The sequence below is a fragment of the Chrysoperla carnea genome, chromosome 2 (assembly GCF_905475395.1).
Source record: "Chrysoperla carnea chromosome 2, inChrCarn1.1, whole genome shotgun sequence".
Taxonomy (NCBI): Eukaryota; Metazoa; Arthropoda; class Insecta; order Neuroptera; family Chrysopidae; genus Chrysoperla; species Chrysoperla carnea.
Window position 1 is genome coordinate 33,032,503 of NC_058338.1, and position 26,624 is coordinate 33,059,126.

The window sequence follows — 26,624 nt, forward strand, 5'->3', positions numbered from 1 at the left end:
AGAAATGTACTTAGAAGAAACAGCTACGGTAAATATTAACTTTAGAGTTTCGATCAATAATTTTGTGTTCAAACATAAAAATCGTAAATATTTTCCTAAATATTTAAAAACTTTTACTTTTAAAAACCAACAAAAATCACTAATTTATGGAATCACAATGGCTTATTTTTATCCAAATTAAGTATTTTGTTTAACAATTGTTAATTCGAACTAAAACTTTTCAAAATTGTCCCTATTGTGTAGTAGAAGGCTAGAAAATTTTTGGTCATCATTTTGGACTTAACAAAATCAGAAAAAATGATCTGATTGAGTGAAGAATTTTTATTCTACCGAGTATTTACTTCTATTTTGTACCTTTTGGAAGTTCGATTCTTTCATTTTGATTTTAGATTCTACTTAAGGACTTCCCCTCCAAAAAAGCACGTTTTCTTAGGATCATCTTGTATATTCTCATTAATGCCCTTTATAAGTTTATAAGTAGGTGATTTTTCAAATACTTACCCTTTACAGTATTCAATTTATAAATTTTAGTTGTTAAAGTTTGCGTTTTTAACATGTAAATCCTATATTGAAGTGTTTCTAAAGGTATGCTTTATTATGTAACAAGGCTAAGCTTCTTAAGATTCATTAGTTAAAAGCATGGCAAATATTTTCGTTTTAAGAAAATAATAATAAGCGGCACACGATTTTCCATAAAATACATTTAAAGTGATGAAATGAATAGCATTATGGTGTTAATTTCTTCTATAAAAGTGATTTACTCTAAATTCTTAGACATCAATACTCTTAATTTTCGTCTAATTTTCGCAAATTCTAACCGAATCCATCCTGAATATTTAAAACGTAAGCCTAAAATATTATCATACACTCATTTTTTTTTTGGAAACGTCCTCAATTACTGTGAGATGAGGAGTAATACAAGTATTAGGTATTTTATTAATGAACTAATGATGTTTTTTTCATTCAATAAATGTTTTATTTTTGCAAATGCACTTAATTAAATTACATAATCGGTTTCATTGTACCAGCTTTATATTATAAAGACACTATTTATTGAATTTGATTATAATATTTTCAAGTTAGTTGCATTCGCAAAATCGTTGTGAACAGTTAATAAAAGAGAAGAAGCATATTTTGTGCACATAAAAATATTAGTGTGTTCCTGTTTTTTACCGTATTGTTAGAAAAATGGCTATTAAGAAAGTTACAATATCAGGACCACGGAACTCAACGAAAGTTTGTCAATTGTATGTAATTTATTTTTTCAATTTATATGTTATATTTATTACCTATATTACATTTTGACACGTTGAAAACATTCTAGAACTCATTTTTTCTCAATTCAATAATAACAAGTGAAAATAAACAATTGACTGAGCTAATTATTGAAATATCCTGTATAGACAATATTGAATATGAGTGCTTGCATAAATAATGAAATTTGCGTGTAGTAGTGCCAAATCAAATTTTTTTTTTTAATTTTAATGACGCCATAAATTTTAAAAAATCAATTTTTTGGTTACTAATTTTGGTGCAAATTTTATCGTATTTGAATGAATTTTTTTTTGAAACCAACTTTTCAATTTCGTGGCAGTTATTCGTTTGTACTAGCACTTATGCCAAATGTGTAAATTACAATACTATATTTTCGAAATTTATTGGAGATACCTTAAATTTGACTATATATTTGAAAAAAGTGGCCCAAAATTAGTGGGATTTTATATTTGATTGATCTAAATTGGATAAAATTTGCTTGTAATAGAGCAAAATCAAATTTTTTTGATTTTACTGACGCCATAAAATTTAAAAAATAACAGAGGGGACTGTATCCACTATTATATTATACAGGTATATTCTTACAGGAGTCCCGTTGTGTTGTTGGTAGGTTAAAAATGAAAAATCCTCGACACGGTAACTTTGAATTTTGGAATATATTTTAATGATTGTCGTAAAATTAGAAAAACTGTTATTGCCGGTTTTTCTACTGAGAAGTTTTTTTTTCTTGTGCTAGAAGGATCAAATATGGTATTCCTTGGCGGTACATATAGAGTCGCTGTGGGCGGTTAATACTCGTTAATAGGGGAAAAGTTGATTTTTAAGTCGCTGTGCTACAGCCAAATACTCTGGTTGTCGCCAGTAAATTAAACGATTCAAAGAATACAGCTCGATGTTGAAAAATTGTATCGAAAACAGATAAATCAGCGCTCACATCCTTCTGGGTTTGTGTAAATCGGTTAGCCACTGTAATCTTTTCTTATGATGGAAGTTGTATATCCTCAGTTTGCAAATAATTTATTTTCCTAAAAAAAACTAAAACTAAGGCAGATAGTAGATATCGAAGTTGAAATTCATCATCAAAGTTGAAAATAAGGTACAAATAATTTTAACAACAAGTCTAAACTTGCCGTGGCGCTCGTGCTACCTTAACATTCCCGGAGTAATTTTTCTGAATTCGGTGCAGTATTTTAACGAAGAAAAAAAACTGTTTTTCCTAGTATAACTTGGGGAGTAATCTAAATGACGAAAGGCTATGTCGCAGATCCAATTATTAATATTTATTGTCCATCTGTATAATAATAGATTTTATGCGGATACATACCTTATGTGTCACAGATTAGATTTGTTTGTGTAAAAAAATAATTTCAACAACAATTATTTAATTATATAATAGTTTGTAATTATTTTAAATTCCTTTAAAATTACTTACATATTTGATAAATGTTTCATTTTGTTAAATTCTTAGTAAAATATAATATTAATTGAATTATTATATTAGGTATTATTTTTGCATAAATGTTTTTAATTGAAATGTATAGTAAAGTAATATTTTTTGTTATGAATATGTTATACTAATACTAATATTCATAATAATTTTACCTTGAAACAAAAAGTTAGATGACATCACCATAATATTCGTTTGTTTTTAAAAATCTAGTGCTCAATTTCCCATATAACTTCTATGCACATTCGAATTCTAGAGAGAATTCTCGTTTGTCCATCCGTCTGACCGTGAGCACGATAATCTGCAAAAAGGGAAATAAATAGATACTTATTGGAAATATTGAGCTGAAATTTGTATAGTGTTTTAGACCTAAAAAATAATTTTTAAAGAGTCAACAAGAATGTGTGGCATCAAGAAAATTTTAAACACAAGAAATGTTCCTTTCAAAATTTTTATTTTAAATACTTTTTCGGTTAATTCTTTCACTCACCATAATTTCATCAAAATTTAGCTGAAATTTATTACACATTTTATATGAAGTATAATAAACGAACCTTTTTCCTTCGAAAAAATTGTTTGCTGGGTGTATCGACGTGCGGTTTTTTGTATTCGCTTCAGAAAATTAAAAGTTACCCTAAAAAAAAGCTATATATGGTTGCAAGCGGAACATTTTGGTTTTAACCCCGCGCCACTTTTTATTTAGTTACGCTTTAAACCATATATAGACTTTTTTAGGGTAATTTTCTGAAGCCAATGCAAAAAACCGCAAGTCGATACACCCAGCAAACAGTTTTTTTAAAGGAATCAAAAAATTCTAGGCTCGTTTATTGTACTAATGAGGCTTATTTGTATTTAATTTATTTATATCTAAATATGTATTTTTGTGTATGCGTCGCAGATGGATTGCCGAGTCAGTTGTTTTAAAACACCGTAAATTGTTTTAATAAAAAGCTCCCTTATGCATAACAGCTGAACAAAGTTATAGTTGGATCAAAGTAACTTTTCTTTTCGCAGAATGCCGGAATCAGTATTGTTGTCTAAAACATTTTTTGCTCTCCAAATGGAAGTAAATAAAGTTGAATATAACTCATAATTATTAAATAAATACTAACAATGTAAATCTCTGATAAATAAGACTCAGTCATATTGTTTTTTGACATTGATATTTCACCTTCATGTATATAGTAAGATATTTAAATACCAATGAAATTTAAAAATGTATTTAACACGGCATGCCGTGTTGGTAGTACCTACCTACTATAGAACGGTGGTATTTAAATTTTTTATGACTTACATACATCTGTATAGGAAGCTGAAGAATTCTTTTAATCATTTCCTAATTTTTTTCAATATTGTTATTTTAATAATCACCAAGATATTTTTATCTTTACAAGACCAACTTTTGCGTACATATCTATAGAAAAATTTAAACTAATAGTATCTCTGGAAAGAATTCATAAAAATTTATTATTTATTTTATTAACAGAATTTGATGATACTTGACATAAAGCAGTGTTTCGTAATGTGGGTAACACCCCTTGTAGGCGCTACAAAATAGCGGTAAGGCTAACTTGTATAGGATAAATGTAATAGGAGAAAACTGATATAACACGGCTTGGGGCCGCTGAAAAAGAATGATATTTCGGATCTTTTCATCTATTCTCGCACATTTTCAAATTTTAACGAAAGATAAATTGAAATGGACATCAGGACAAAGGCTTATTGTCGACTCTTTCCAATATCGCAAAATTCTTGCAATTTTTTTACTGACTTTGTTGATAATAAATTTCGTTTAGCATTCACAGCTGAAAAAAAAGAATCGTTGGAAACATGTATTGAAAATATGTTTTAGCATCAAAGTTGCATATTACCCCCAATAATAAAAATACTGAAAAGCATTTCGTTTTATACAAAATTTCTATGAATAGCTCCCGGTTTATAAATGAAATTGAACGTGACCATTTAATCATTACAATTATGAAATATCTAAATTTTGAAATACCTATAAATTTGTTTTTTATGTGACTCATGTCTCGAAGAATAATTTTTATATAAATAATAAAATAATTACTTATTATTTATTTAAAAATAATTTATTTGTTGAAAGAAATTACAATTTTTATGTATTTTTAATTTAATCATACAAACGATGAAATAAATTGTTTGAATTTTGCAATAATCTATTGGGAAAATCATGTATGACGTCAAACAGTCGACATAAACAAGCTTAAATCCGCTGTAATAAACGGCATTGGTTTACGGAATGATTAGACTATTAAAAGAGTAGGCTATTTTTTTATTAGATCGTTTATACATTTTAACAGTATTTTGAAAATTACTATGGTTTCTTTATATCCGTATATTTATTCAACGCCTTCTGAAACCTAATTAGTTCTATTTAATTAGTTGTAAGTTACCAATTGTCGAATGGAAAAAATAATTTTTCGATTAGTACCAGATGCTTTTTCTTTAAAACCGAAAATATAAGTAGCGCGAAAAATAAATTATATCTATGAATTCTTTTAAAGGGCCAGTAGTTTCTGCCATAACTTTGTTTTACTTAAAAATGGCTTCTCATTTTTAAAAATCTCGATTACTCTCGTGTTTTTTGTGAAGATTTTATTATGTATATACTCAAGAAAAACATTTTTTACGACGGTCATTTTGAAGGAATTTTTACAATACCCACTACCGATACAATACCAGTCTTTACGATCATGAAATAATCAATGTACAAATCGAAAGTTTATCTTACAGAGCAATGATCTAAACTTCTAAACTATTAAATTGATTTCAACACATTAACAGACATCGTAGCCCGAAAAAAATTAACTAATGTAGCGTCTAAGATGCGTCATAAACTTATGACTTAAGGACTAAATCCTGATTCCATTAGAAAAAATATTTGTAATCGTATATATATTTTTAGCTTTTATTATTTACTAGCTGATTTCCGCCCGCTTCATGTACATAAAACTCATAATAATGGTTAAGATATATAAACCTGTAAAATATTTTACTTACATTTACAAAACTTCTCTGTAAACAACATTCTTCGTTCGTTTATCTGGTTGAAGAACGATGAGATCCTCCGGTGAACTCACTCTTGAACACGCTACATAAAATTGACCATGAGAAAAACAGTCACTTCGCAAGTCTACACCGGCTAATTTTAAACTCTGATCTTGTGCTTTATTGATAGTCATTGCAAAGCAAAATTTTACTTGAAACTGCAAAATCTATTCTCGGAATGAATACACCTTTACCCTCATATTTTCCTATAAAATTGTTGCTTCGATAACGTTTCTTTGCATGGTTTTTACACAATTTTGAGGAATTTAAATTAAGCAACAACATTATTGGAGCACCAATTTTTAGATGAAGAATATGAGGTGGTATTCCCGGTGGGTTGAGTGTGTGTAGAAACTCGACAGGATAGTGAACAGTATCTTCTACCTCTATGACTGTATCTACAGAAGAGGTCAGTATGCGAAATTTGAAGTACATCGGACCGATAGTTTCGGAGATTTCGTGATGAATCAGTCAGTGGTAAATCGCTTATATATATATATATAGATTATGTTTACTCGAAGTTTAAAAATCTTCATAGTCACCATTAATTATTATTTCAAAACCGAAATTTAAATAAACAGTGTTATTTAAAAAAAAATTGGATTTATTAATTGGAATGTTAACTGAACACTTCAAGATGAGGTAATCAAATAAGAGTGCAATGTTTCCTGCAAACGGATACAACTAATTATTGCATTTGGCAAGGTCATATTGATTTTTATTATAATATAAATAAAAATATTAATTTTTATATTGAGTGAACTTTCATTATATTTATTCATAGAAAATTAAATTTGTTCGGAATGTTGTAAAATTTCTATTCCATTTCTGAAAACCTGCTTGCTGAGAATGTAAGATTGCCATATACGAACCTTTGATTGAAGTATAGGCTGCCGGATGACGGGAAATTATCAGAAAACGCAAATCATTCCTTGACTACAGATAAATTAAAATGCATTAAAATCTCAGAAGTTGGCAAAATATTAAAATCCATAGATAATGTAAAAGGGAGCGCGTTTGTCTGTTTATCCACTAACTCCTTCTAAACCACGAAACGGATTTAGAAACGGTTTTCCTCATCATAGTAGATGTGAGCGAAGCTTCAACACATTGAATCTGAAAATAATTAAAATCTATCTGCGTGCAACTATGAGTCAGGAACGTCTATCTGATCTCGCAACCCTAGCCATTGAATATAAAACTACCTTTGAGAGGGACTTTAATGAGCTAATTGATTGTTTCGCAGAGATAAAATCAGGCCATTAAAGCTGTAGTATGAATAGAGATGAAAAAATATCAGGTCCTAAAGATTAGGGAAATGACTTGATTGTCAGTTGTCTTTCCTAGTTCTTTGTTTTTATGTTTAATTTTATCTCACACAAATTAAAATTACTAGGAAATAGATAATAAAGAGTGTCAATTCATTAAAAGAATTTTATTTTCGCTCAAACGCAAAAGGGAAGTTCACCATTAACTACTATTTGCCTGTGGAAAAAATGTATATCTGGTCATCCGGGGCTGAATATATGTATATTGAACGAGGACTAAACCGTTTATCCGAATTTCAGCAAGAAAGGTATGTTTTTAGACGACGCAAGGTTGAAAAGGAGCGTTCATTCGTCGCTGTTTTCACAGGCAAAACTGCCAGAACGCGAATCATTTAGTAGACATTCGGAAACGCATCTTTATTGCAAATATCGAGTGCTTAAAGTGAATTTTTGGCACCCCGCTTGGCAATGCGATTTTGCTAAAGTTGCACTTCTATGTCGTATTCATCGCAGATATCGCTCATGATTTTAAAAATTTTGCTGAACTCTCCTCCAACGTTTCCTTTTTTTTTAAGCAAAATATGTTTTGGAGCATCAACTAGTTCGATAGCCTCGCCAAGGTTTTCTGTTTGAAATGCTCGAATCAGCTCAAAATATGTATGGATATGTAATTTGTCAGTGAAAATGCGTCTCGTAAATGGGTGCATTTACAGCCCTATATTGTAAGTTCAAAATTTATATGAACAGATTGTCAATGGGAGGAATTTGAACCCCCAAAACCCCTTGCGCACGGGCCTGGTTCATTATAATAAAAGCTGTTTTAAAAAAAAGGCTTGTTTGGAAAGTACTTTTTTACCCACTAAATTTTTTTTAATAAAAATAAAATAAATCAATTTTAGAAAAATAAGTTTACAATTTTTTAAATGATCCACTCAGTATACAAATTTTTATTTACATCTAGGTAGTACCTTGAAAATAAAAAAGACCATCACATTATATCTATAATAAAAATAATAATAATAATATGGCATTGTCAATAAAAGTTGTCTGATCTTGAAATATTGGTTCGTTGAAAAAAAAAACACATTCATCGATATTTACCAATTACATCTACTTCATTCAATGCCCCACATTTTTTTTTTTAAACTTAAGCATGAAAGTGAAGTTTAGTTTAAAATTAAACTTTTACTTAAACATAACTCTTTTAAATTCTTTGAGAAATTATTAAAGTTTTTTTTTTGGAATAAACAGTGGTTGTATATGTGTGAATTTGTGTGTTTTGTTCTGAAAATATTGTGTGATTGACAATATTATTTCAGTGAAAGTTTGGATACCATAAAATTTATTTTGTAAATATATCATTGATAATAATTTATTAATTTATTATATTAGGATGGGCTTTAGCATTTATTTCAGCCGTAAAGGTTTAGGTAGAAATGCATATGCAATAAATACGGAAATTAGGATCATAATACCATATCAATAAAAAGGATTAAGAAAGAAGTATATTATATATAAAGTCACCAATTTTATTTGGCAAAAAAAAAATTGTCCATATTTTTGGGTGAGCTTTTAGTACTCAATTTTTTATTATCTTAGAAAATTTGATAGCTAGTTTTGCAATCAAAACTAAGTGCTGTCTGTAGTGGCGGAGAGTAAATAAGAAATATTTTTTTTTATTGGTAAGCTATCAAATGCTTTTTATATCGCCATTTATCGACAGTCTTTTTCTTTGGAAATTCTTTACCATTATTAGTAAATATTTATTGGATCTCTTTAAATCTTATTAACTCGAACAAGTAATCGTCCATTGCAACTTAGCCTTTGTAATTACCAATCTAAAATGTTCAAATTTAACTTCATTTTTCCACAGATATGTTAATGTGTATTGAAAGTCAGTTATCTCCGTTAAAATCAAACTTTTTTTTCAAATAACTTAAACTCATATCAATAAAAAGTGAAAATCATCGATTAAAAGTTTTTTCGCATACTTTATTTTTATCGAAAATTAAGAAAAATACGTTATTGTAAAGAATGGATGGCAACCCAAATTATAATCAATACAAAGCCGGATTGAAAGATCTTTACAAATGGAATTGTGTGAGTGCGTAATACCACATAATTAAAAATCGATGACGTCACCTCTGGTGATAATTTGTATACCTACTTATTACGTATTTTATAAGATACTGACTAATGATTTTTAACCGCATTCAGTTGAATTAGTTATTCACGACGTGGACAAACTTTACCAATTTTATTGGTTTGTTTAGGTCAAAGTTAGTACACCGAAAAAAGGTTTTCTTGACCCAATAATTTTTTTTAAAAAGGAAGATAAAAATTTTGATGACTAGGAAAATGGCTTTCTGTGAAATTTTTTCAAACCACCCCCAAATTGTTTCTTCAGATCATTCTGATCAAAAACTCTCACGGCCACAAAACTTTTAACGAATAGTTTTCGAGCTACGAGTGATCAAATCTACATATATATATTATATTTATAGTATCTACCTATATGCGACTAGGAAAATGGTTTTTTGTGAAAATTTTTCAAACTACCCCCGAAATGTTCTTAGAATCGTTCTGATCAAAATCTTTCAAAGCCACAAAAGTTTTTTAACGTGTAGTTTTCGAGCTACGGGCTTTCAAAGCTACACAGGGTGGCATTTGATCTTTTTGTGTCAGATGCCGGCTATCCATCTTATGGTTTTCTATGGTTTTCCATCAGGTTTGCACGAGGTTAATGCCGGGATAGTTGCTAACAAAGCCAGCCATTGCTGCATACCTTCCTTTCCCTTTCCGTTTTCCTATCCCTTTTAATGGCATGTTCTGTACAATATTGTATTGTTTAAAAAAAGAATGAATAAATTGAATTGAATTAAATTGGGAAATTTGAAGAGCTTGTACTGCTTTAGGTGTAACTAGATCTCCCTCGTGTATTAATTTTTCAAGGCTAAGAATAAATGACTTGTAAATGACCAAATAATTTAATGATGCATAGGTTTTTACACCTTTACAACCAGTTCAGTCAATTACAGACTTTATAACCAGAAGTTTCCGCAGCAAATGAGTAATATCACTACATAGTATAAAACAAAGTCGCTTTCTCTGTCCCTATGTCCCTTTGTATGCTTAAATCTTTGAAACTACGCAACGGATTTTGATGCGGTTTTTTTTTAATAGATAGAGTGATTCAAGAGGAAGGTTTATATGTATAATAACATCCATTAAATAGTGGAGAAGTACTGCTATTTTTGAGATAAATAGTTAAAAATGTAAAAAGTAAATAAGTAAAAATGTAGTGTATGAATTTAGATATTCCAAAGATAGCAGGAAATCTTCATGGTATAGAGAAAGGGGGATTGTTTTACTCCAAATTTAACGCGTGCGGGCCACGGGCAGTAATGAATAAATCAAAACTACTGGATCGATTTTAATCACATAGGCTATATATTTTATACCCGTGCGAAGCCAGAGCGGGCCGCTATGTTTTTATATACAACGTTCACAGTTTTTCTGTAGTGTATTTAGTATCAGCATTGCACCCGTGTGAAGCCGTGGCGGGTCGCTAGTTTTTGTATAATACATGCATATATGAGACCGAACCCAATAAAACTCAATGGAAAAAAATCCAATAATATTTTTCCTCTAAATTTTTAAAAATTTATCTTTTCATATTTGATGAAACTAAATCACTATTTCAATCATAGTTCTTTATTATTTTTAAAACCTATCCCTACAATGATAATTCGTTTTTCTCATGGATTTCCTCCATTTTAAAAAACCTTAAACTTCAAGATGTGACGTTGTCTTTGCTTTTTCATAGTCAACATTTTACCACGCAAATGGACAAGCATTCAAATCTTGCGTTAATTTTGATACATCCTTTATAATCATCATTCGTTAGTGCGTCCCTGTGTCTGTTTCTGTTTGTCATGTAACTTCTGAATGACTTAGCTGTATGGAATTAAATTCATGGAATTATTTTATCGAGATGATTACTTGCAATATTAGAATCTGCCTTGAACCCCTGCCTGCCTCCTCCTCTTCGTTTAGTGGTGTAAGCTTGTACAGTTTGATTTGTCCAGTGAAATGGACGAGTAACGGCTAGTAAATATGTATTAATGATTATATCATTTATAGTTAATTATAATGAATACAAATAATTGTATATAATTATATAGCAAATTTCAATGAATATTATCTATAATAAAAAAAAATACAAATTCATTGCTATTAAAAAAAATTACTGATTGATCATTAATGTTAAGAAAATAGTTAATTAATTGCACATTAAAAAGTTTGTTTTATTAATCAGACCTGGATACAGGGAATTTATAAATTCCCTCTGGGAAATGTTTTAGATTTTGTGTTTTACTCGAACATATTCGATAACAATTGAAAACAAACAATTGACAGAGTTAATTGTTGAAATAACTTGTATAGAAAGTGTTAAATTTCAGTGCTTGCATTATTTTTATAATTTAGAACAGTTTAAAAAACCAGCACAATTATGACGGTCTTTCGTCCGGTATTTATTTGGTTTTCGAAATTAAGCCTCCTTACACACTTTTTCCAGTGGAATGAAATTTCTAAGAGGAATGTGTAAGATTTGTTTAAATTTTTCTTACAATATTTACCCTACCCCGTGCACGAATTCCTGTAGCCGTGCCTGACACTAATTCTTATATTTTTATATTTTTAATAAGAATAATAAAATTCAGGGTTTGCAATATATCCTATATATTATATATTATAATTAGATCATTTTAAACAATCTCATTTAGAAAATCCAGCTGGAAATTTTTTAAACGAGGGGCGATAGGAAAAATTTTGTTTGCTGAATTTTTTTGGGTGGAAAGGCCTACTAGAAATCTGTTGATTTGTACCCCATTTTCCTAGATCAATTTTTGTATTATATAAATACCAAGTAGTCCTCATCAGTAGATATGAATTAGCTTATAGTAGCATACGCAATAAGAATAATTACTATTAGCTAATATGAAAATTGATCTAGCAAATGGGGGTATTTTTTACAGAAATCTTTTATTTATGAGTTAAAATGATGCTCATAGATGGTGTAGATAAATTATAGCTTATATTATAGTTATTCTGACGCATGAGCTATATAATTGTAGAGTTTCATTCAAATGCATTCAGTAGTTTATGCCTGAGAGCGTAGCATATATAGGAAAACATACAAAATATATAAGGATAGGAATTGGTTATGATCGGTTGGAATGATTTAAACAACCCGTTAAATTATGTATAAAGGCAAGCATGGCTAGTATATAATCGGGATTTTAAGAAAATAGTTCAGAAGTTAAAGAAAAAAATAATCAAATTATTGTAACTTTCAAATGTGACATGTCTTGTACGTTTAAAAAATATTCGTATGGCTAAGCAGTTATAATTAATTGGTTTGATACATCATACATCCTCACAAAATTTGACATTTATAACATATCGGGATCAGTATCAGAATCAGGGGATTGACAGGTACCAGATAACTGAGTTTAATTCGTTAGCCCACATAGCCGTAGAATAGTCTTTGGTAGAAATTTAGGATTTAGAGCTGTTGTACCTAATATATTATTGAGTACTTTTTTTTGTAGCTATGTCGAGCTTTGGATATCTACCTAATTCAAAAAAGATAAACCGTAAAATTTCGAAATTTTGGATTTAGAGCTCTGCTTTTGGTATAAGTTGTATCTAGAATGTCGCAAATTTGTGGATAAAATTCGATGAAAAACCATTATGTCCAGAGACGTGCCCTCGTTAATAATGTTTCATAAATATTCGTTTTGAGTTGTGCGCCACTGTGTGTAGCCGCACCTTATTATTATTATTATTAAGCTTTAAAATTATTATTAAATTTAAAAAAAAATAAGTTTACCATTACCATGTGTAAAAATCAGGGTGTAACTTACTGTAACACAATAATTTCCTTATTCTCTAAAAAAGTGCTCTTCTTATATCAAAACCTGACTATTATTTTTGTTAAAAAAATCTCATATGGACACCATATGACTTCCTTATATAGTGACGAATTTAGGTATAAGTTCAGAGTGACAAATTTTAGGGATGAGAAAATTTGAAAATTAAAAATATTTTATTATTAAATTATGTCTTTGAAATGTTTAATTATTTTTTTGTTCCTTTGAATTTAGGAACAGGACAGTCTAAACTGTGAGTAAAATATACATACAATTTTCTAATTTTGAAAATAACAAAAATTCATTATACCCATAAAAATATTGGCACAACAATATTCGATTTATGAAAAAAGATCGAAAATATTACCATAACATGATAACCAAATATAGATTAATCAACTCGGCCATAATAAGTATCGAATAGAAAGATTTCAAAGCTGATGATATTTTTTAAAAGTTTGCCAATTTAAAAGCCAGAAATCTCTAATTTGATGTTTAAAAATATACCTAAATTTGGATTATAAAAATTAAGTTTTGGTTTTTTTTTATTGACAAGGGAGGCGGACGCTGCTTTTCGCACCCTGGCACGATACAAAAAAGCTCTGACTAGGAACCAGTAGTAACCTTTTAGTGTAAATATTTGTGTTGCTAGAGTATCGTGACCTTCATTAGCCTGGAACGGGACACCCGATATTTAAACAAATATAATTATTTGCTTTAATGATTTGTGCATACTTTACAAATTAAATTATGCAATTATTTTAATTTTCAATTTAATTAAATAGTATTGTAATTTGATTTAATTACTATTTGTACCTTTAAAATTATAGGTACTAAACATATTTTTAGGGCCTCCAATCATAAAATATTTGCTACATATTCAAATAGCAAAAATTTTTGGCCACAATTTATTACATGACTAATTTTTATACAATGTATATATGTAATATATTATCGAGGTATACTAAGTTTAGTCTCAAGTTTGTAACGCTTAAAAATATTTATGCTACGAAAAAAATTTAGGTATAGGTGGTCATAAAATCACCTAATTAGTCCATTTTCGGTTGTCTGTCTGTCCGTCTGCCCGTCTAACAACACAATAACTCAAAAACGAAAAGAGATATCAAGTTGAAATTTTTACAGCGTGCTAAGGATGTAAAAAGTGAGGGCGAGTTCGTAAATAAGCCACATAGGTCAGGTCTTGTATCTCTTGTATCATCTTGTAAACCGTTAGAGATAGAACAAAAGTTTAAATGTAAAAAATGAACATCTTTTGTTTGAAACATTTTTTCGTGAACATCACTATTAACGCGTGAGGGCGCAAATTGTATAGTATGTATTATATGAGAATATATGTTATGTATGTGTGACTTGTCTGTATGTGTAATGTGACAGTGTATTCAACACTGTCTATACATGGTATTTCAACAATTAATTCAGTCAATTGTTTGTTTTCACTTGTTATTTTAATATTTACCTGTATAAAAATCAGTTTACGTACAAATTCCCTTCTGCGATTTTTCAGACAACACTTCTCGAAAAAAAAGTTGTAGAGAGAACTCGCCAAAAGAAAGCCACTCATAAAGTTTCAAGTTTGTATTAATCATTTTACAAAGCACCCTTTCTGTCCCATGGTCTATCAGCTTTATATATTAGTTAAGGAATAAAAATAAAATAAATATAGGAATAACGTTTTTGTATAACCCTGGTTCTAATACCTAATATAGTAATAATAATTGAAAACCCACCAATGGACCACATGTGTGTCTCTTGGTCTATTAAATAGACTCTATTTCAATAATTTATCTATTGAAATCATATATCATTTTAAAATGTTAACTTTATGTAATAATTTATTTTTTGTTAATAAAAATTATACTCATACGTTTTATTAACATTTAAGTGCCGTGATTAACAAAACTAATTTTATTTAACTAAAAATATTATAAAAGCGTGCAATTTTTATCTTCGAATAATAATACCAAACGTGCAACTAATTTTATTACATGTATTTCGTTGACATAAAAAAAGTTTTTCATTTACTGAAAAGTTCGCATTTATAATTTTTTGAAAAAAATAAACAAACAAAAACAAAATGTAAGTTAAATTTTATATTTTATATTTCAAAAATTCGCTGGATTAAACTAAAAATTATATAAAAAGGACCCCGCACAGGCCCTATGAGGATTGGATCCCGGTCAAAGAAAGGGTATCGATAAGGCCTAAATATAAATTGTAATTTTTAGAAAACAATAATTTAAGAAACTTCTAGTTATTTTAAAACTTTAAGGATGTATGAGCATGACAACAATGTTTGATTAAAAGGCTCAACATTTTTTATATGTAGACTTTTAATCAAAGAATATGTGGTTAAAATTTCAGCATTGATATTCATACAAATTTTTAAGAAAAAAATCATTGAAAATCGATATAAAATACATTGGTTCTTATGGAGGAATCTCAAAAAATGTTATTTTGAACGTTTTTGATAATTTTCACTTGGAATGAATGAAAACAAGTTAAAAAAAAAAAAAACACTTTTTAATAGAAAGTAAACAGAGAAGCAATGGCATAGAAAAAAAACAAGTGTCTCCATACATATAATAGATGTAAGAGCAGAGTAGATTTAGGGTTGAAATTATTTTTATCTTATTTTTAACTTTGATGCTGAATTTTGTTATAACTGCATGAATGTAGACAAAAAATAAAAATAAAATTTTTCGGTATATGCCTTGGTTTTTGACATATTGAAAGATGAATAATTAAACAAAATTTTTCGTTTTTGATATTTTGGAAATTACGCCAAATATAAAGAAATTTTATTCTTACTTTTCGTCTTATATCGTCAAGTTTTAATAGAATTTATTATCAAAATTGAAAATATATATTTAAAAAGATTTAATTGTAACTTCTTAACACGTTTAAGAATAATTTCTCAAAATATTTTAGCAAATAATTTTAGCGCCTTAGCGCCTCACTAAATGCATTCCTATAAAATTTCGGTAATGATTTCTTGAACCGTTTTTCTTATTTGTTCTTCTTAGATTGGTTTACATTTCTAAACAACCATTAACATTCCTATCGAACTATTTCAATTCATCGAACCCTGTGCATTTGATGTCTGAATAACTGAATGTTAATATTTTTGAAGGCAGAGATTTTTATAAGGAATAACTTTTTTTTTCGTAAACCTCATAATAAAAAAGTTTTCCATATGTAGACAACTTAAGTAAACACGCTGTATATATTTTTGTATTCCTCTTTTAATTTCCTTTATTTTGCTCGATAGGTTTGATTAATTTTTTTTACTATTTTGCGCCAAAAACCCACCTTTTTTTTTTGTTTTTTCAAACATCTAATTAAAGACACTTGAGTTTTTAAGACGAACATATAGTCGTTTGAAAGATACGAGGCAATAAAAAAATGTACATACAAGATCCACGCGAAAACCATAACACTTCTTGGCAGCTGGTTAAAAAACAATCCTTTTACTGAAAGTTGCTATTGTGCGGGTACTTCCTTAACTATTCAATTCCAACAGCTAACATTAATGGGAAAAACTTGTCATATTTAATGCTAAATTTTTTTTATATGATAAAAAAAAGTGACATTATATTGATTGAAAAATCGATATTATTATCAAATACATACAAAGTTACACTTGATTCCATTGGTAACAACACCATTGTTAATTTTTTACTGTTCCGCTTTGTTCGTGTAATACATGTGTGTAATAATAATGTTGTTAATTACCTATTTAACAACAGAACCTAAAAAATATTCCTTCGAAATGAATGATTATTTAAATATCGAGTTAAATTCTTAATTTACCCTAAATTTAAAAATTATATATATCTGCATATTTTTGAATAATTAATTGTATCTAATAACTTAAATTATTAGGTCATTGTATTAATTATTGGTCAATTATTAAACAAAAGAGCTTTTCATATTATTATTTATATTGAGGTGTGTATTAAATAATTACTTAAATTTAAAAAAAAAGTAATCAATTGAAGATAAGAACTAAATGGGTTTAAAAATCCTGCATATGCTTTTTATTAAACTACTAAAAAATAGATATATTCTGAGAGATAGGTAAAAGCACTTAGCGCTAAAATTAACGCAAACAGATTTTTTATCAAAACTATTCACGTATTTTAATTAATGATTAATTAATTTAACGCAAAGTTTCAAAGATATATTTCATCTTTATCAAGTGCTTCTTTTTAAAAAACAAAACAAATAAACAACAAGTGAAAACAAACAATTGACTGAGTTAATATCTGAAATACCATGTGAAGACAGTGTTAATGACTGTTTTTTTTTTACGTCATGTAAATAAAGAAACATATCATCCACTCTTTTGTTGGTAGCATCAATATTTTCAAGCGTTGCAAACTTGGAACTAAACTTAATATACCTTGCATATATTTCATATACATGGTATAATAATACCTATTTAAACATACATACATTTTTAAAATAAACAAGTGAAAACAAACAATTGACTGAGTTAATTGTTGAAATACTCTGTATAAAAAGTGTTAAATGTCAGTTCTTGCATTATTTCTAATAAATTAGAAGAGTTTAAAAAATCAACACAATTTTGTCACTATTTGTTTTAGTTTTCGAAAAGTCTAAAAATTTTCGAAAGTATTTTCTAAAACTTTTTTTTGTTTTTCGAAAATTTTTCACAATATCACTAGAGTTGAAGCTAACTGCAAATTTTCAACTCCCTCTCTTTTATAGTATTGGAGACAATGGACGCCAAAGTTTTGTCCTAATTTACGCCCTCACAGGTAAACAGTTATGTTTACGGAAAAATGTTTTAAACAAAAGTTGTTTATTTTTTTTTTACAAGATGTATCCGACGGACTCAAGATCTAAATGACCTATGTTGCTAACTTTTTACGCCCTGAGCACGCTATAAAAATTTCAATATCTCTTTGTATTTTTGAGTTCACGGGCGGACAGACAGACGAACAAACGGAAATAAACTAATTAGGTGATTTTATGAACATCTATACTAAAATTTTGTTAAACACATCAATATTTCTAAGCGTTACAAACTTGGAACTAAAATTAGTATACCTTGATATATATTTATTTCATTTATACAGGATATTAAAAAAAAAATTTATTATTAAAATTATAATGCAATTAATAATTAAAGGGTTTTTCCATAAGGACATCTTGTATTTATAGAAAGCAAAGAATAATATAATTGAGGCATTGGACTGAAATTTATTCTAATTTCAGTACTTTTCTCATGGAGTTCGATCTCGTACATATAACCATCGCAAACATGGTTACAGTGATCGATTCTTTCATCACTTTTTTCAAAAATATTTCGTTTGCATTCGCGCCTGTTAGTGCTCCTCTAAATTTGTATTTTTTAATACAATGTTTAAATAATATTTATTGTTTAATTGTTTAATGTTTTAAAACTAAGTTCTTGATGAAGATGAAATAAATCATTGAAACGTTGTTAATTAATCATTAATTAATATTTGTATGCGTAAATACTTACGAATTTAACATATTAATAGAATTTATAGGCATGTATCTACTTATAATTAATTCATTAGTTAAAACTATATCTATCATAATTGTACAATTGTATTTGAACAAAAAGTCCATCCTAATATAATAATTAATTGCGTAAAATAAATATAAGTAAAATAATTGTTTTTAATGATTAATTTATTGAATTTATTAGTTTATTCATTTAGATGAATTATTTAATTAAAAGTGTATAATAAATATTATGGCTGTGATATGTAACGAATCCGTTGATAACAGACCAAATCATAATGTAACAGTAGTCAAATGTACACCATATTATCCAACAGGAATACCAGCAAATGAATGGTAAATAACAGTTTTTTTTATCCTTTTTGATTTATGAAATAATGGGAATTATGCTTTATTGGTCCAAATTAAACGTAATAGCCTTGAGAGACTGGCACGAAATTTCAAGTCATTTGTTTCAAGTATGGCAAATCTTAGTAGGTCGAAAATAGTGGTAGTAGTAGTAGTCTGACGTCATCAGAATCCAAAAAATTTAATTTTGCTCTATCACATTCAAATTTTAACCAATTTTGATAAACAAAGTATGTAATTCTACTAAATTTGGGTCATAATTTTCAAATTTGTACTCAAAATTAACCTATCTCTAATAGGTTTCCAGAATATGGAAACCTGATCCCGGAATTATGCTCATTAGGGATAGCTAGCGAAAAACTGGTATCACAGGGGAAAAGAATGACCCAAAATTAGTGGGTTTCAAAAAAAATTCCAGTCAGATTGGATCAAATTTGCCTGTGTTATCAAAAAAAGAATTTTTTAACTATATGACGTCATCAAGATCCAAAAAATTTAATTTTGCTCTATCACATTCAAATTTTAACCAATTTTGATAAACAAAGTATGTAATTCTACTAAATTTGGGTCATAATTTTCAAATTTGTACTCAAAATTAACCTATCTCTAATAGGTTTCCAGAATATGGAAACCTGATCCCGGAATTATGCTCATTAGGGATAGTTAGCGAAAAACTGGTATCACAGGGAAAAAGAATGACCCAAAATTAATGGGTTTCAAAAAAAATTCCATTCAGATCGGATCAATTTTACCTGTGTTATCAAAAAAACGAATTTTTTAACTATATGACGTCATTAGAATCCAAAAAATTTAATTTTGCTCTATCACATTCAAATTTTAACCAATTTTGATAAACAAAGTATGTAATTCTACTAAATTTGGGTCATAATTTTCAAATTTGTACTCAAAATTAACCTATTTCTAATAGTTTTCCAGAATATTGAAACCAGATCCCGAAATTATGCTCATTAGGGATAGCTAGCGAAAAACTGGTATCAAAGGGGAAAAGAATGACCTAAAACTAGTGGGTTTCAAAAAAAATTCCAGTCAGACCGGATAAAATTTGCCTGTGTTATCAAAAAAACGAATTTTTTAACTATATGACGTCATCAGAATCCAAAAAATTTAATTTTGCTCTATTACTTTCAAATTTTAACCAATTTTGATAAACCAAGTAAGTAATTCTACTAAATTTGGGTCATAATTTTCAAATTTTTACTCAAAATTAACCTATTTCTAATAGTTTTCCAGAATATTGAAACCAGATCCCGAAATTATGCTCATTAGTGATAGCTAGCGAAAAACTGGTATCACAGGGGAAAAGAATGACCTAAAATTAAAGGGTTTCAAAACAAACTCCAACAAATCGGATCAAATTTGCCTGTGTTATCAAAAAAACGAATTTTTTAACTATATGACGTCATTAGAATCCAAAAAATTTAATTTTGCTCTATCACATTCAAATTTTAACCAATTTTGATAAACAAAGTATGTAATTCTACTAAATTTGGGTCATAATTTTCAAATTTGTACTCAAAATTAACCTATTTCCAATAGTTTTCCAGAATATTGAAACCAGATCCCGAAATTATGCTCATTAGGGATAGCTAGCGAAAAACTGGTATCAAAGGGGAAAAGAATGACTTAAAATTAGTGGGTTTCAAAAAAAATTCCAATCAGATCGAATCAAATTTGCCTGTGTTATCAAAAAAAACGAATTTTTTAACTATATGACGTCACCAGAATCCAAAAAATTTAATTTTGCTCTATCACATTCAAATTTTAACCAATTTTGATAAACCAAGTATGTAATTCTACTAAATTTGGGCCATAAATTTCAAATTTGTACCCAAAATTAACCTATTTCTAATAGTTTTCCAGAATATTGAAACCAGATCCCGAAATTATGCTCATTAGGGATAGCTAGCGAAAAACTGGTATCAAAGGGGAAAAGAATGACCTAAAATTAGTGGGTTTCAAAAAAAATTCCAGTCAAATCGGATCTAATTTGCCTGTCTTATCAAAAAAAAGTATTTTTTAACTATATTACGTCATCAGAATCCAAAAAATTTAATATTGCTCTATCACATTCAAATTTTAACCAATTTGGATAAACCAAGTATGTACCAAATTCTACGAAATTTGGGCCATAATTTTCAAATTTGTACTCAAAATTAACCTAGGTCTAATAGGTTTCCAGAATGTGGAAATGACTTTAATGAATTTTATAATGGTGCATTTAAATATTTTAATAAAAGTGTAAAAAATAAATGGTTGATATTGTATAAAGATTAGATTTTTACTATTTGTTAATATTTCTTTCAGATGCAATCAAAAATTTGATAATAGATGTTATAATTAAACACACTAGGATAAAAAAAAAACGCAATACACAAAGATTAAATTACCCCAAATGCGATAACAGTAGCCGACATGCGGGCATGACATCTGAAAAAGTGGATAGTTTATATTATTATTTAGATATTTTACAGTATTCGTAAGGCATAAAGTTAGAATATTCTAGTACGAAATATATATTATATTTTCGAAATAAAGGTGTCACTAGTGTTTTTCGCTTAAATTTACTGTAGGTCACGGTCATAAAAAATCAATTATTTTTTTGTTATGATGAATTATTAAATAAATAACCATATTTTCAATTGTTATATAACCAGACATGTTAAAACTTCCAATTATTACGTTGTTTATTCCATATTTAATAAAAACAATGTTTTAAATAAAATATTATAAAAATGGGCAAATTAATTAGTGAAAAGAATTTGGTGCGTACACAATGGTTGAATTAAATTTTGATGACGTGACTTTCTATTACAGTGCTAATAGAATTATTCGTAGAAAAGTTTTAACGAAAAATAATAATAATGAATGTAAAGATATGAAATATATTAATAAAATTGATAAAATTAATTTTTTACAAGAATTGTAAGTAGTTATTTTGTAGTAGATTTCTGTATTTATTCTGCATGAAAGAGTTTCTTCTCCTATCACTAGATGACAGTCAAGGTACTGAACAAACATATTTTTTTATAATTAAAATAATTTTATAATTAGGCAAAAATTTTATAAAAAATTTCTTAACGCGGATTCAATAGATACAAAATTTTTTTATAATGACATAATAAATAATTTCTGTCTGGATACCAATCATTTTCATTATCCTTAAAGCAGGAGCGCCAAGGCAAGTTTAAACTTGTGATTGAAATTATTTGTACCTTATTTTCAATTTTGTTATAACTTCATGAATAAGAAGAAAAAAGAAAAAATAATAATAATTTTTTTAATAATTTTTTTCTTATTTTTCGTCTTTTTTTCGATATCTGACTTGGTTATGAAAATTGAAAGCTAAATAATTAAACAAATTTTCGATGTTTTGAAAATTACTCCAAGTATCAAAATTATTTTATTCTTGCTTTTCGTCTTACATCCAAATTTGAAAACAAATATTTTTTTAATTTGTGTCACGAATACCGTGCTCATACATCCTTTATTAGTCGGGCACAACGGTTTGGCTTTAACTTTTATTTAAATAGTTGTTTTTTTATTTCCACCGACTAGTTTTGGAGAAATCTATGAAAACATATCATCCATCTTTCGTTTTCCCATAAGACCAAATGTTAAGGCAGGCTTTTGAAGTTATTTTCACCTTTCTATCTTATCGGAAAATTCTTTCAATTTAAAAAACAATATTTTTCCTGAGGGTAACGATAGATTCACCGAGATAATTGTTTTTATTCAAAGAATTTTTTTGTAAAGTTACTTACTAGCGGGAGTTTTTCGGTGGAGATTTCCAAGATTAATAAATAAGTTTGAAGTTCGATTTATTTATTGAAATTGAAACTATACTTTTTTCCCAATGTACAACATCCGATAAAAATCCTTTGATTTTTGATAAATTTTTTCTTAGTAAATACCTTTTTCTTCCTTTACCCTAGGCAGTTAGTTAATCACAGAACTTTTCTCGTGTTCAGTTGTTTCAAGTATCAATAATAATCGAACGATTAAAATTATTTCGATTGGATAATAGTTTTTAAATATTAATATATTTTTAATGCAAATTAAACTACATATTATCTGCAGATTATGCTCATAATATTTGCAATGTGTTTGACCCTTTTGTAAACAGCAGACGTATACAAAAGATAATGGAACATAATTATTTATTTATTAAATAATCACTAAAATTGGCTTGTTGATGATAAAACATTTCAATTTTTTCTAAACTAAAAAAACAAAAATTTTCCGTTCTTGAGATATTCAGTTCAAAAAATCATAATATAGTCCCATCAAGTTAAGTGAAACTGAAACTGAAATTTTGGATGCAGCCATTTTGTAGCTTTTTGTCTGTAGAATAAAAATTTTCATATATGTACGCAGAAAAAAGGGTTATTTCAGAAATATGAACGACTGGCCACGTTTTTGAGACAAAATAGTTTAGCCCAAAGTTATCGAGCCCATGATTGGCCAATGTTTTTGAAAAGTCTGCATCAAAGTACAATTTTCCGTATTTTTGGTGGTTTTTAATTTTTCTTAAAAACTGTACATTTTAGCGAAGAAATACTTTTGATAAAACTATTGAAGCATAAAATTTCCAACCTTGTTTATTTTGATTGTTCTCAAACTTTCGCATTTTCGGAAAAGTCGATATGAATTGATCTAAAATGTTTGAGCTTCTTCCTCATACACTTTTATATTAATTCGATTTTCTTATTTTCTAGGCCACGATTGACGAAAACACATGTTACTGTGATAAGTATCTTATTAATATTATGCGCCTGTTTTGTTGGATACATTGTTTGGAGTGGTTTAGCTCAAAAACAATTTGGAGGATTAAAACCACCAAATCCTGAACAGGAATTACCAGCATCAGCATCCAAATTACAAGAATTTAGAAGAGCTGCAGTGTGTGCAGATTCTATACTATGTGCAAGAATTGGCAGGTAATTTTATTTATACTGTTTTTGTGATTTCTTAGTGCATGGTTTTCATTCCACCATAAATAGGTAGTTATCCTTCAAAATGATATTTTAAATCAACAAATAATAGGGAATATTCATGAAATTTAAATTTGGTTCAAATATTTTTCTTCCGTAACTTTAATGACTGGACATTTCAACTAAATCATTATTTTAGTAATTAATATCTTTTTAATTACTTAAAAAAGTACAAATTCAGTGAAGGCATTTAAAAATTTCTAAAACGAAAATTCAAATTTTTATACGGACGTGACATTTTTTACACTTAATTAACGCATTTTTAAACAGTATTTATATTTTTTTAATATGTTATAACGGTGTTAACAATGAATTAAAAATATTAAAAAAATACATGAATATTCCCTATTGTCTAGTGTATTTACAAAAATCGAAGAGGAGTGACCCAAATCCTTATACTTTTCTCCGCAAATTGTAATTAATGTGTAAATCAATTTGAAATATTAGAATACTTTTCTTGGATAATAAATAAATTTCAAAAATATTTAATTGGCTAAATCTAATTTATTATTTAATTAATATATATAATCGTACAAAAAGCATTGACAGAATCGTTATGATTCGGAATCCAAATTTTAAGCACAATTAACTACGTTCTACTTGACAAACATTACCAGCAATTGGTGTATTTAACTTATATTTACTTGAAAAATCTTTAATAGAAAAATTTGCACGACCTTCCGAAGAATCTTTTGGAATTTTCTTCTCTTTAAAACTAATCTTACCAGTTGGTTGTTCATAAACTAAAAAAATATAACGATGTAAACCAGAATTTTTTGGTGGCGTTGGTCCATTATAATCGATTATAACATCACCAGCTTTTACATTTTTACCAGGTATATTACCAATTAACCAATGTTGCCATTCCGCTTTTTTTGGGTTTGAACGACTTGGTGCATCGGGATCAATCATTAATAATGTATAAAATGCATCTTCTTTTGCCTCCCATTCAACGGTTGGTGGTTTTGATGTTTGATCAACGGTTAATTGATTACCGTTATCAACTTTTACATTACCGGGATATTTTACTTCTAAAACTTTGTCTGGTGTTTTTGGAATAATTGCAGGAACAATTTCTAATTTTTCCATGCTTATTCTATTTTGGAAGAAAAGGTATAAAACAAATATCTATACAAAAATCTTACATCACAAAATATTATGTTTTTTTAGAAAATAATAATTTTATTGATGAATAAAATTGTAAACAACGCTATGGTTACACAATTTGAAGTAAACAAACTGTCAATGCCAAACCGGTGTATTAGATTCTTAGTACCGGAGCTGTAGGCCACTTCGACGCATTTTAATATTTAACAAGGTTTTTATTTCTCTTTTGGTGTATTTTTTGATTTAGATTAAACCTTGCAATCAACCAAATAATAATAAAATAAGTAGCAGAATTAATTTTATTGTTCGAATTTAATATTGCATAGAAAATAGTTATCGTATAAATTAAATAGATTCGGCATAATGTGAAACATCTTGAAAGTATACTTTCCATTCAATTTCTCATAACAATAAATTTTAACATTTTCTCGCCTCTGAATATTATTTAGATTCAAAACCGACCAAGGCTAAATTAAATTGGGCGCCTTATTTGCTTAGGAAACGCTTTTTAATTTTTTCATATTAAATTTTTTTGGCCGCCCAAAGATTTTGCCGCCCTGGACTATAGCTCAATTAGTTCTTATGTAAATAAATTTCTGCCTTTCACTCTTTGGCGAAAGGCTCTACATTTGCATTTTTAATATCAACATTAATGCTTTTCCCCTAAAGCGAAATTTTATCCTCGTCAAAGGTTCAAAACACTCGAGAGCTCATGATAGTTATACCTATCGATGTACCATCTCTTGAACTATTTAGTTCATTACGCATGTGCCACGTTCAACAATCGATTTTCCTTTCCTTATAGAATATATCGGGAATATATTGGCTAGGTCAGACAATGAATGTATATCTCTGGTTGAAAAATTGAATTGTATAGGAACTAACCGAACCATTCAATGTTATTAAACCCATTCCAAACTATTAGTCAGAATGAATGGGTTTCAACTGCAACCTTTCATTGAAAATATAACACCATTAGCTGTTATGCAACTGGTGTATTATTCAACGACAACGATGTTGCCAACCAGATAGTCAGAATGGGAATGGGAGCAGGATGGTGTATACAGGGTGCCATGACTAAATGGTCATAGTTTAAGAACGTATTCTTTCACAACTTTAATGCGAAAGTGAATATTTTTGTTCAAAACCCAATAGCTAAGGCGTTATATATGTTACAGGAAAATTGCATCCCTTCAGATATTTAAAGATTACAAATATTTTGGTGTTTTTTCTCAACAGGTAAAAATTACACCTTGTCGTCTTGTTACACCTTATTGTCTATGTTTCATCTCTGATCACAAACATCTCAAAAACAATTCGTTCCAAACTTTTGGCCCATTAAAACTGTGTAGGGCTCCTTGACATGTTCACAATATTATAGTTCTGGGTTTAATAAAAGCTTACAATTTGAAGTTTATTCTAACTAAAAAATTTTCTACTTAAAAAATTAAAATTAACTTATTATTATGACTATCAGCGCTGATAAGGTGATTAAAAAAATTATTAGCTTTTCTTTTACGTTTCATTAATTAGTAGGTGTATAGGGTTGGGTAAATATTGAGTCTATTCAAAGACAGCGCTCAAACGTGAATATACAGACAATCGAGTGGAAATTTTTGAA

The 26,624-nt window shown here is 28.3% G+C and overlaps 2 protein-coding genes across 4 annotated transcripts in view; one reads left to right on the plus strand and one right to left on the minus strand.

The window, feature by feature from the left end:
• The first annotated feature begins 1,122 nt into the window (after positions 1–1,122).
• The window catches only part of LOC123293411 (scoloptoxin SSD14-like), a 40,044-nt gene continuing 14,542 nt past the window's right edge, over positions 1,123–26,624 (plus strand). Inside the window, exons 1-2 of one of the 3 annotated variants that reach the window (XM_044874227.1) lie at positions 1,123–1,247; positions 23,621–23,842. In XM_044874227.1, the coding sequence (XP_044730162.1) occupies positions 1,189–1,247; positions 23,621–23,842 (281 nt within the window). In that variant the 5' untranslated portion in view covers positions 1,123–1,188. Of the gene's footprint in view, positions 1,248–18,721; positions 18,873–21,695; positions 21,828–23,620; positions 23,843–26,624 lie in introns of those variants that run through there. The other 2 variants (XM_044874226.1, XM_044874228.1) reach the window with 2 other exon arrangements.
• On the minus strand, positions 24,381–25,088 carry LOC123293444 (protein D2-like). The gene has a single exon (XM_044874272.1). It carries the CDS (start codon positions 24,983–24,985, stop codon positions 24,482–24,484), a length of 504 nt encoding a protein of 167 aa, XP_044730207.1. The 5' UTR covers positions 24,986–25,088; the 3' UTR covers positions 24,381–24,481.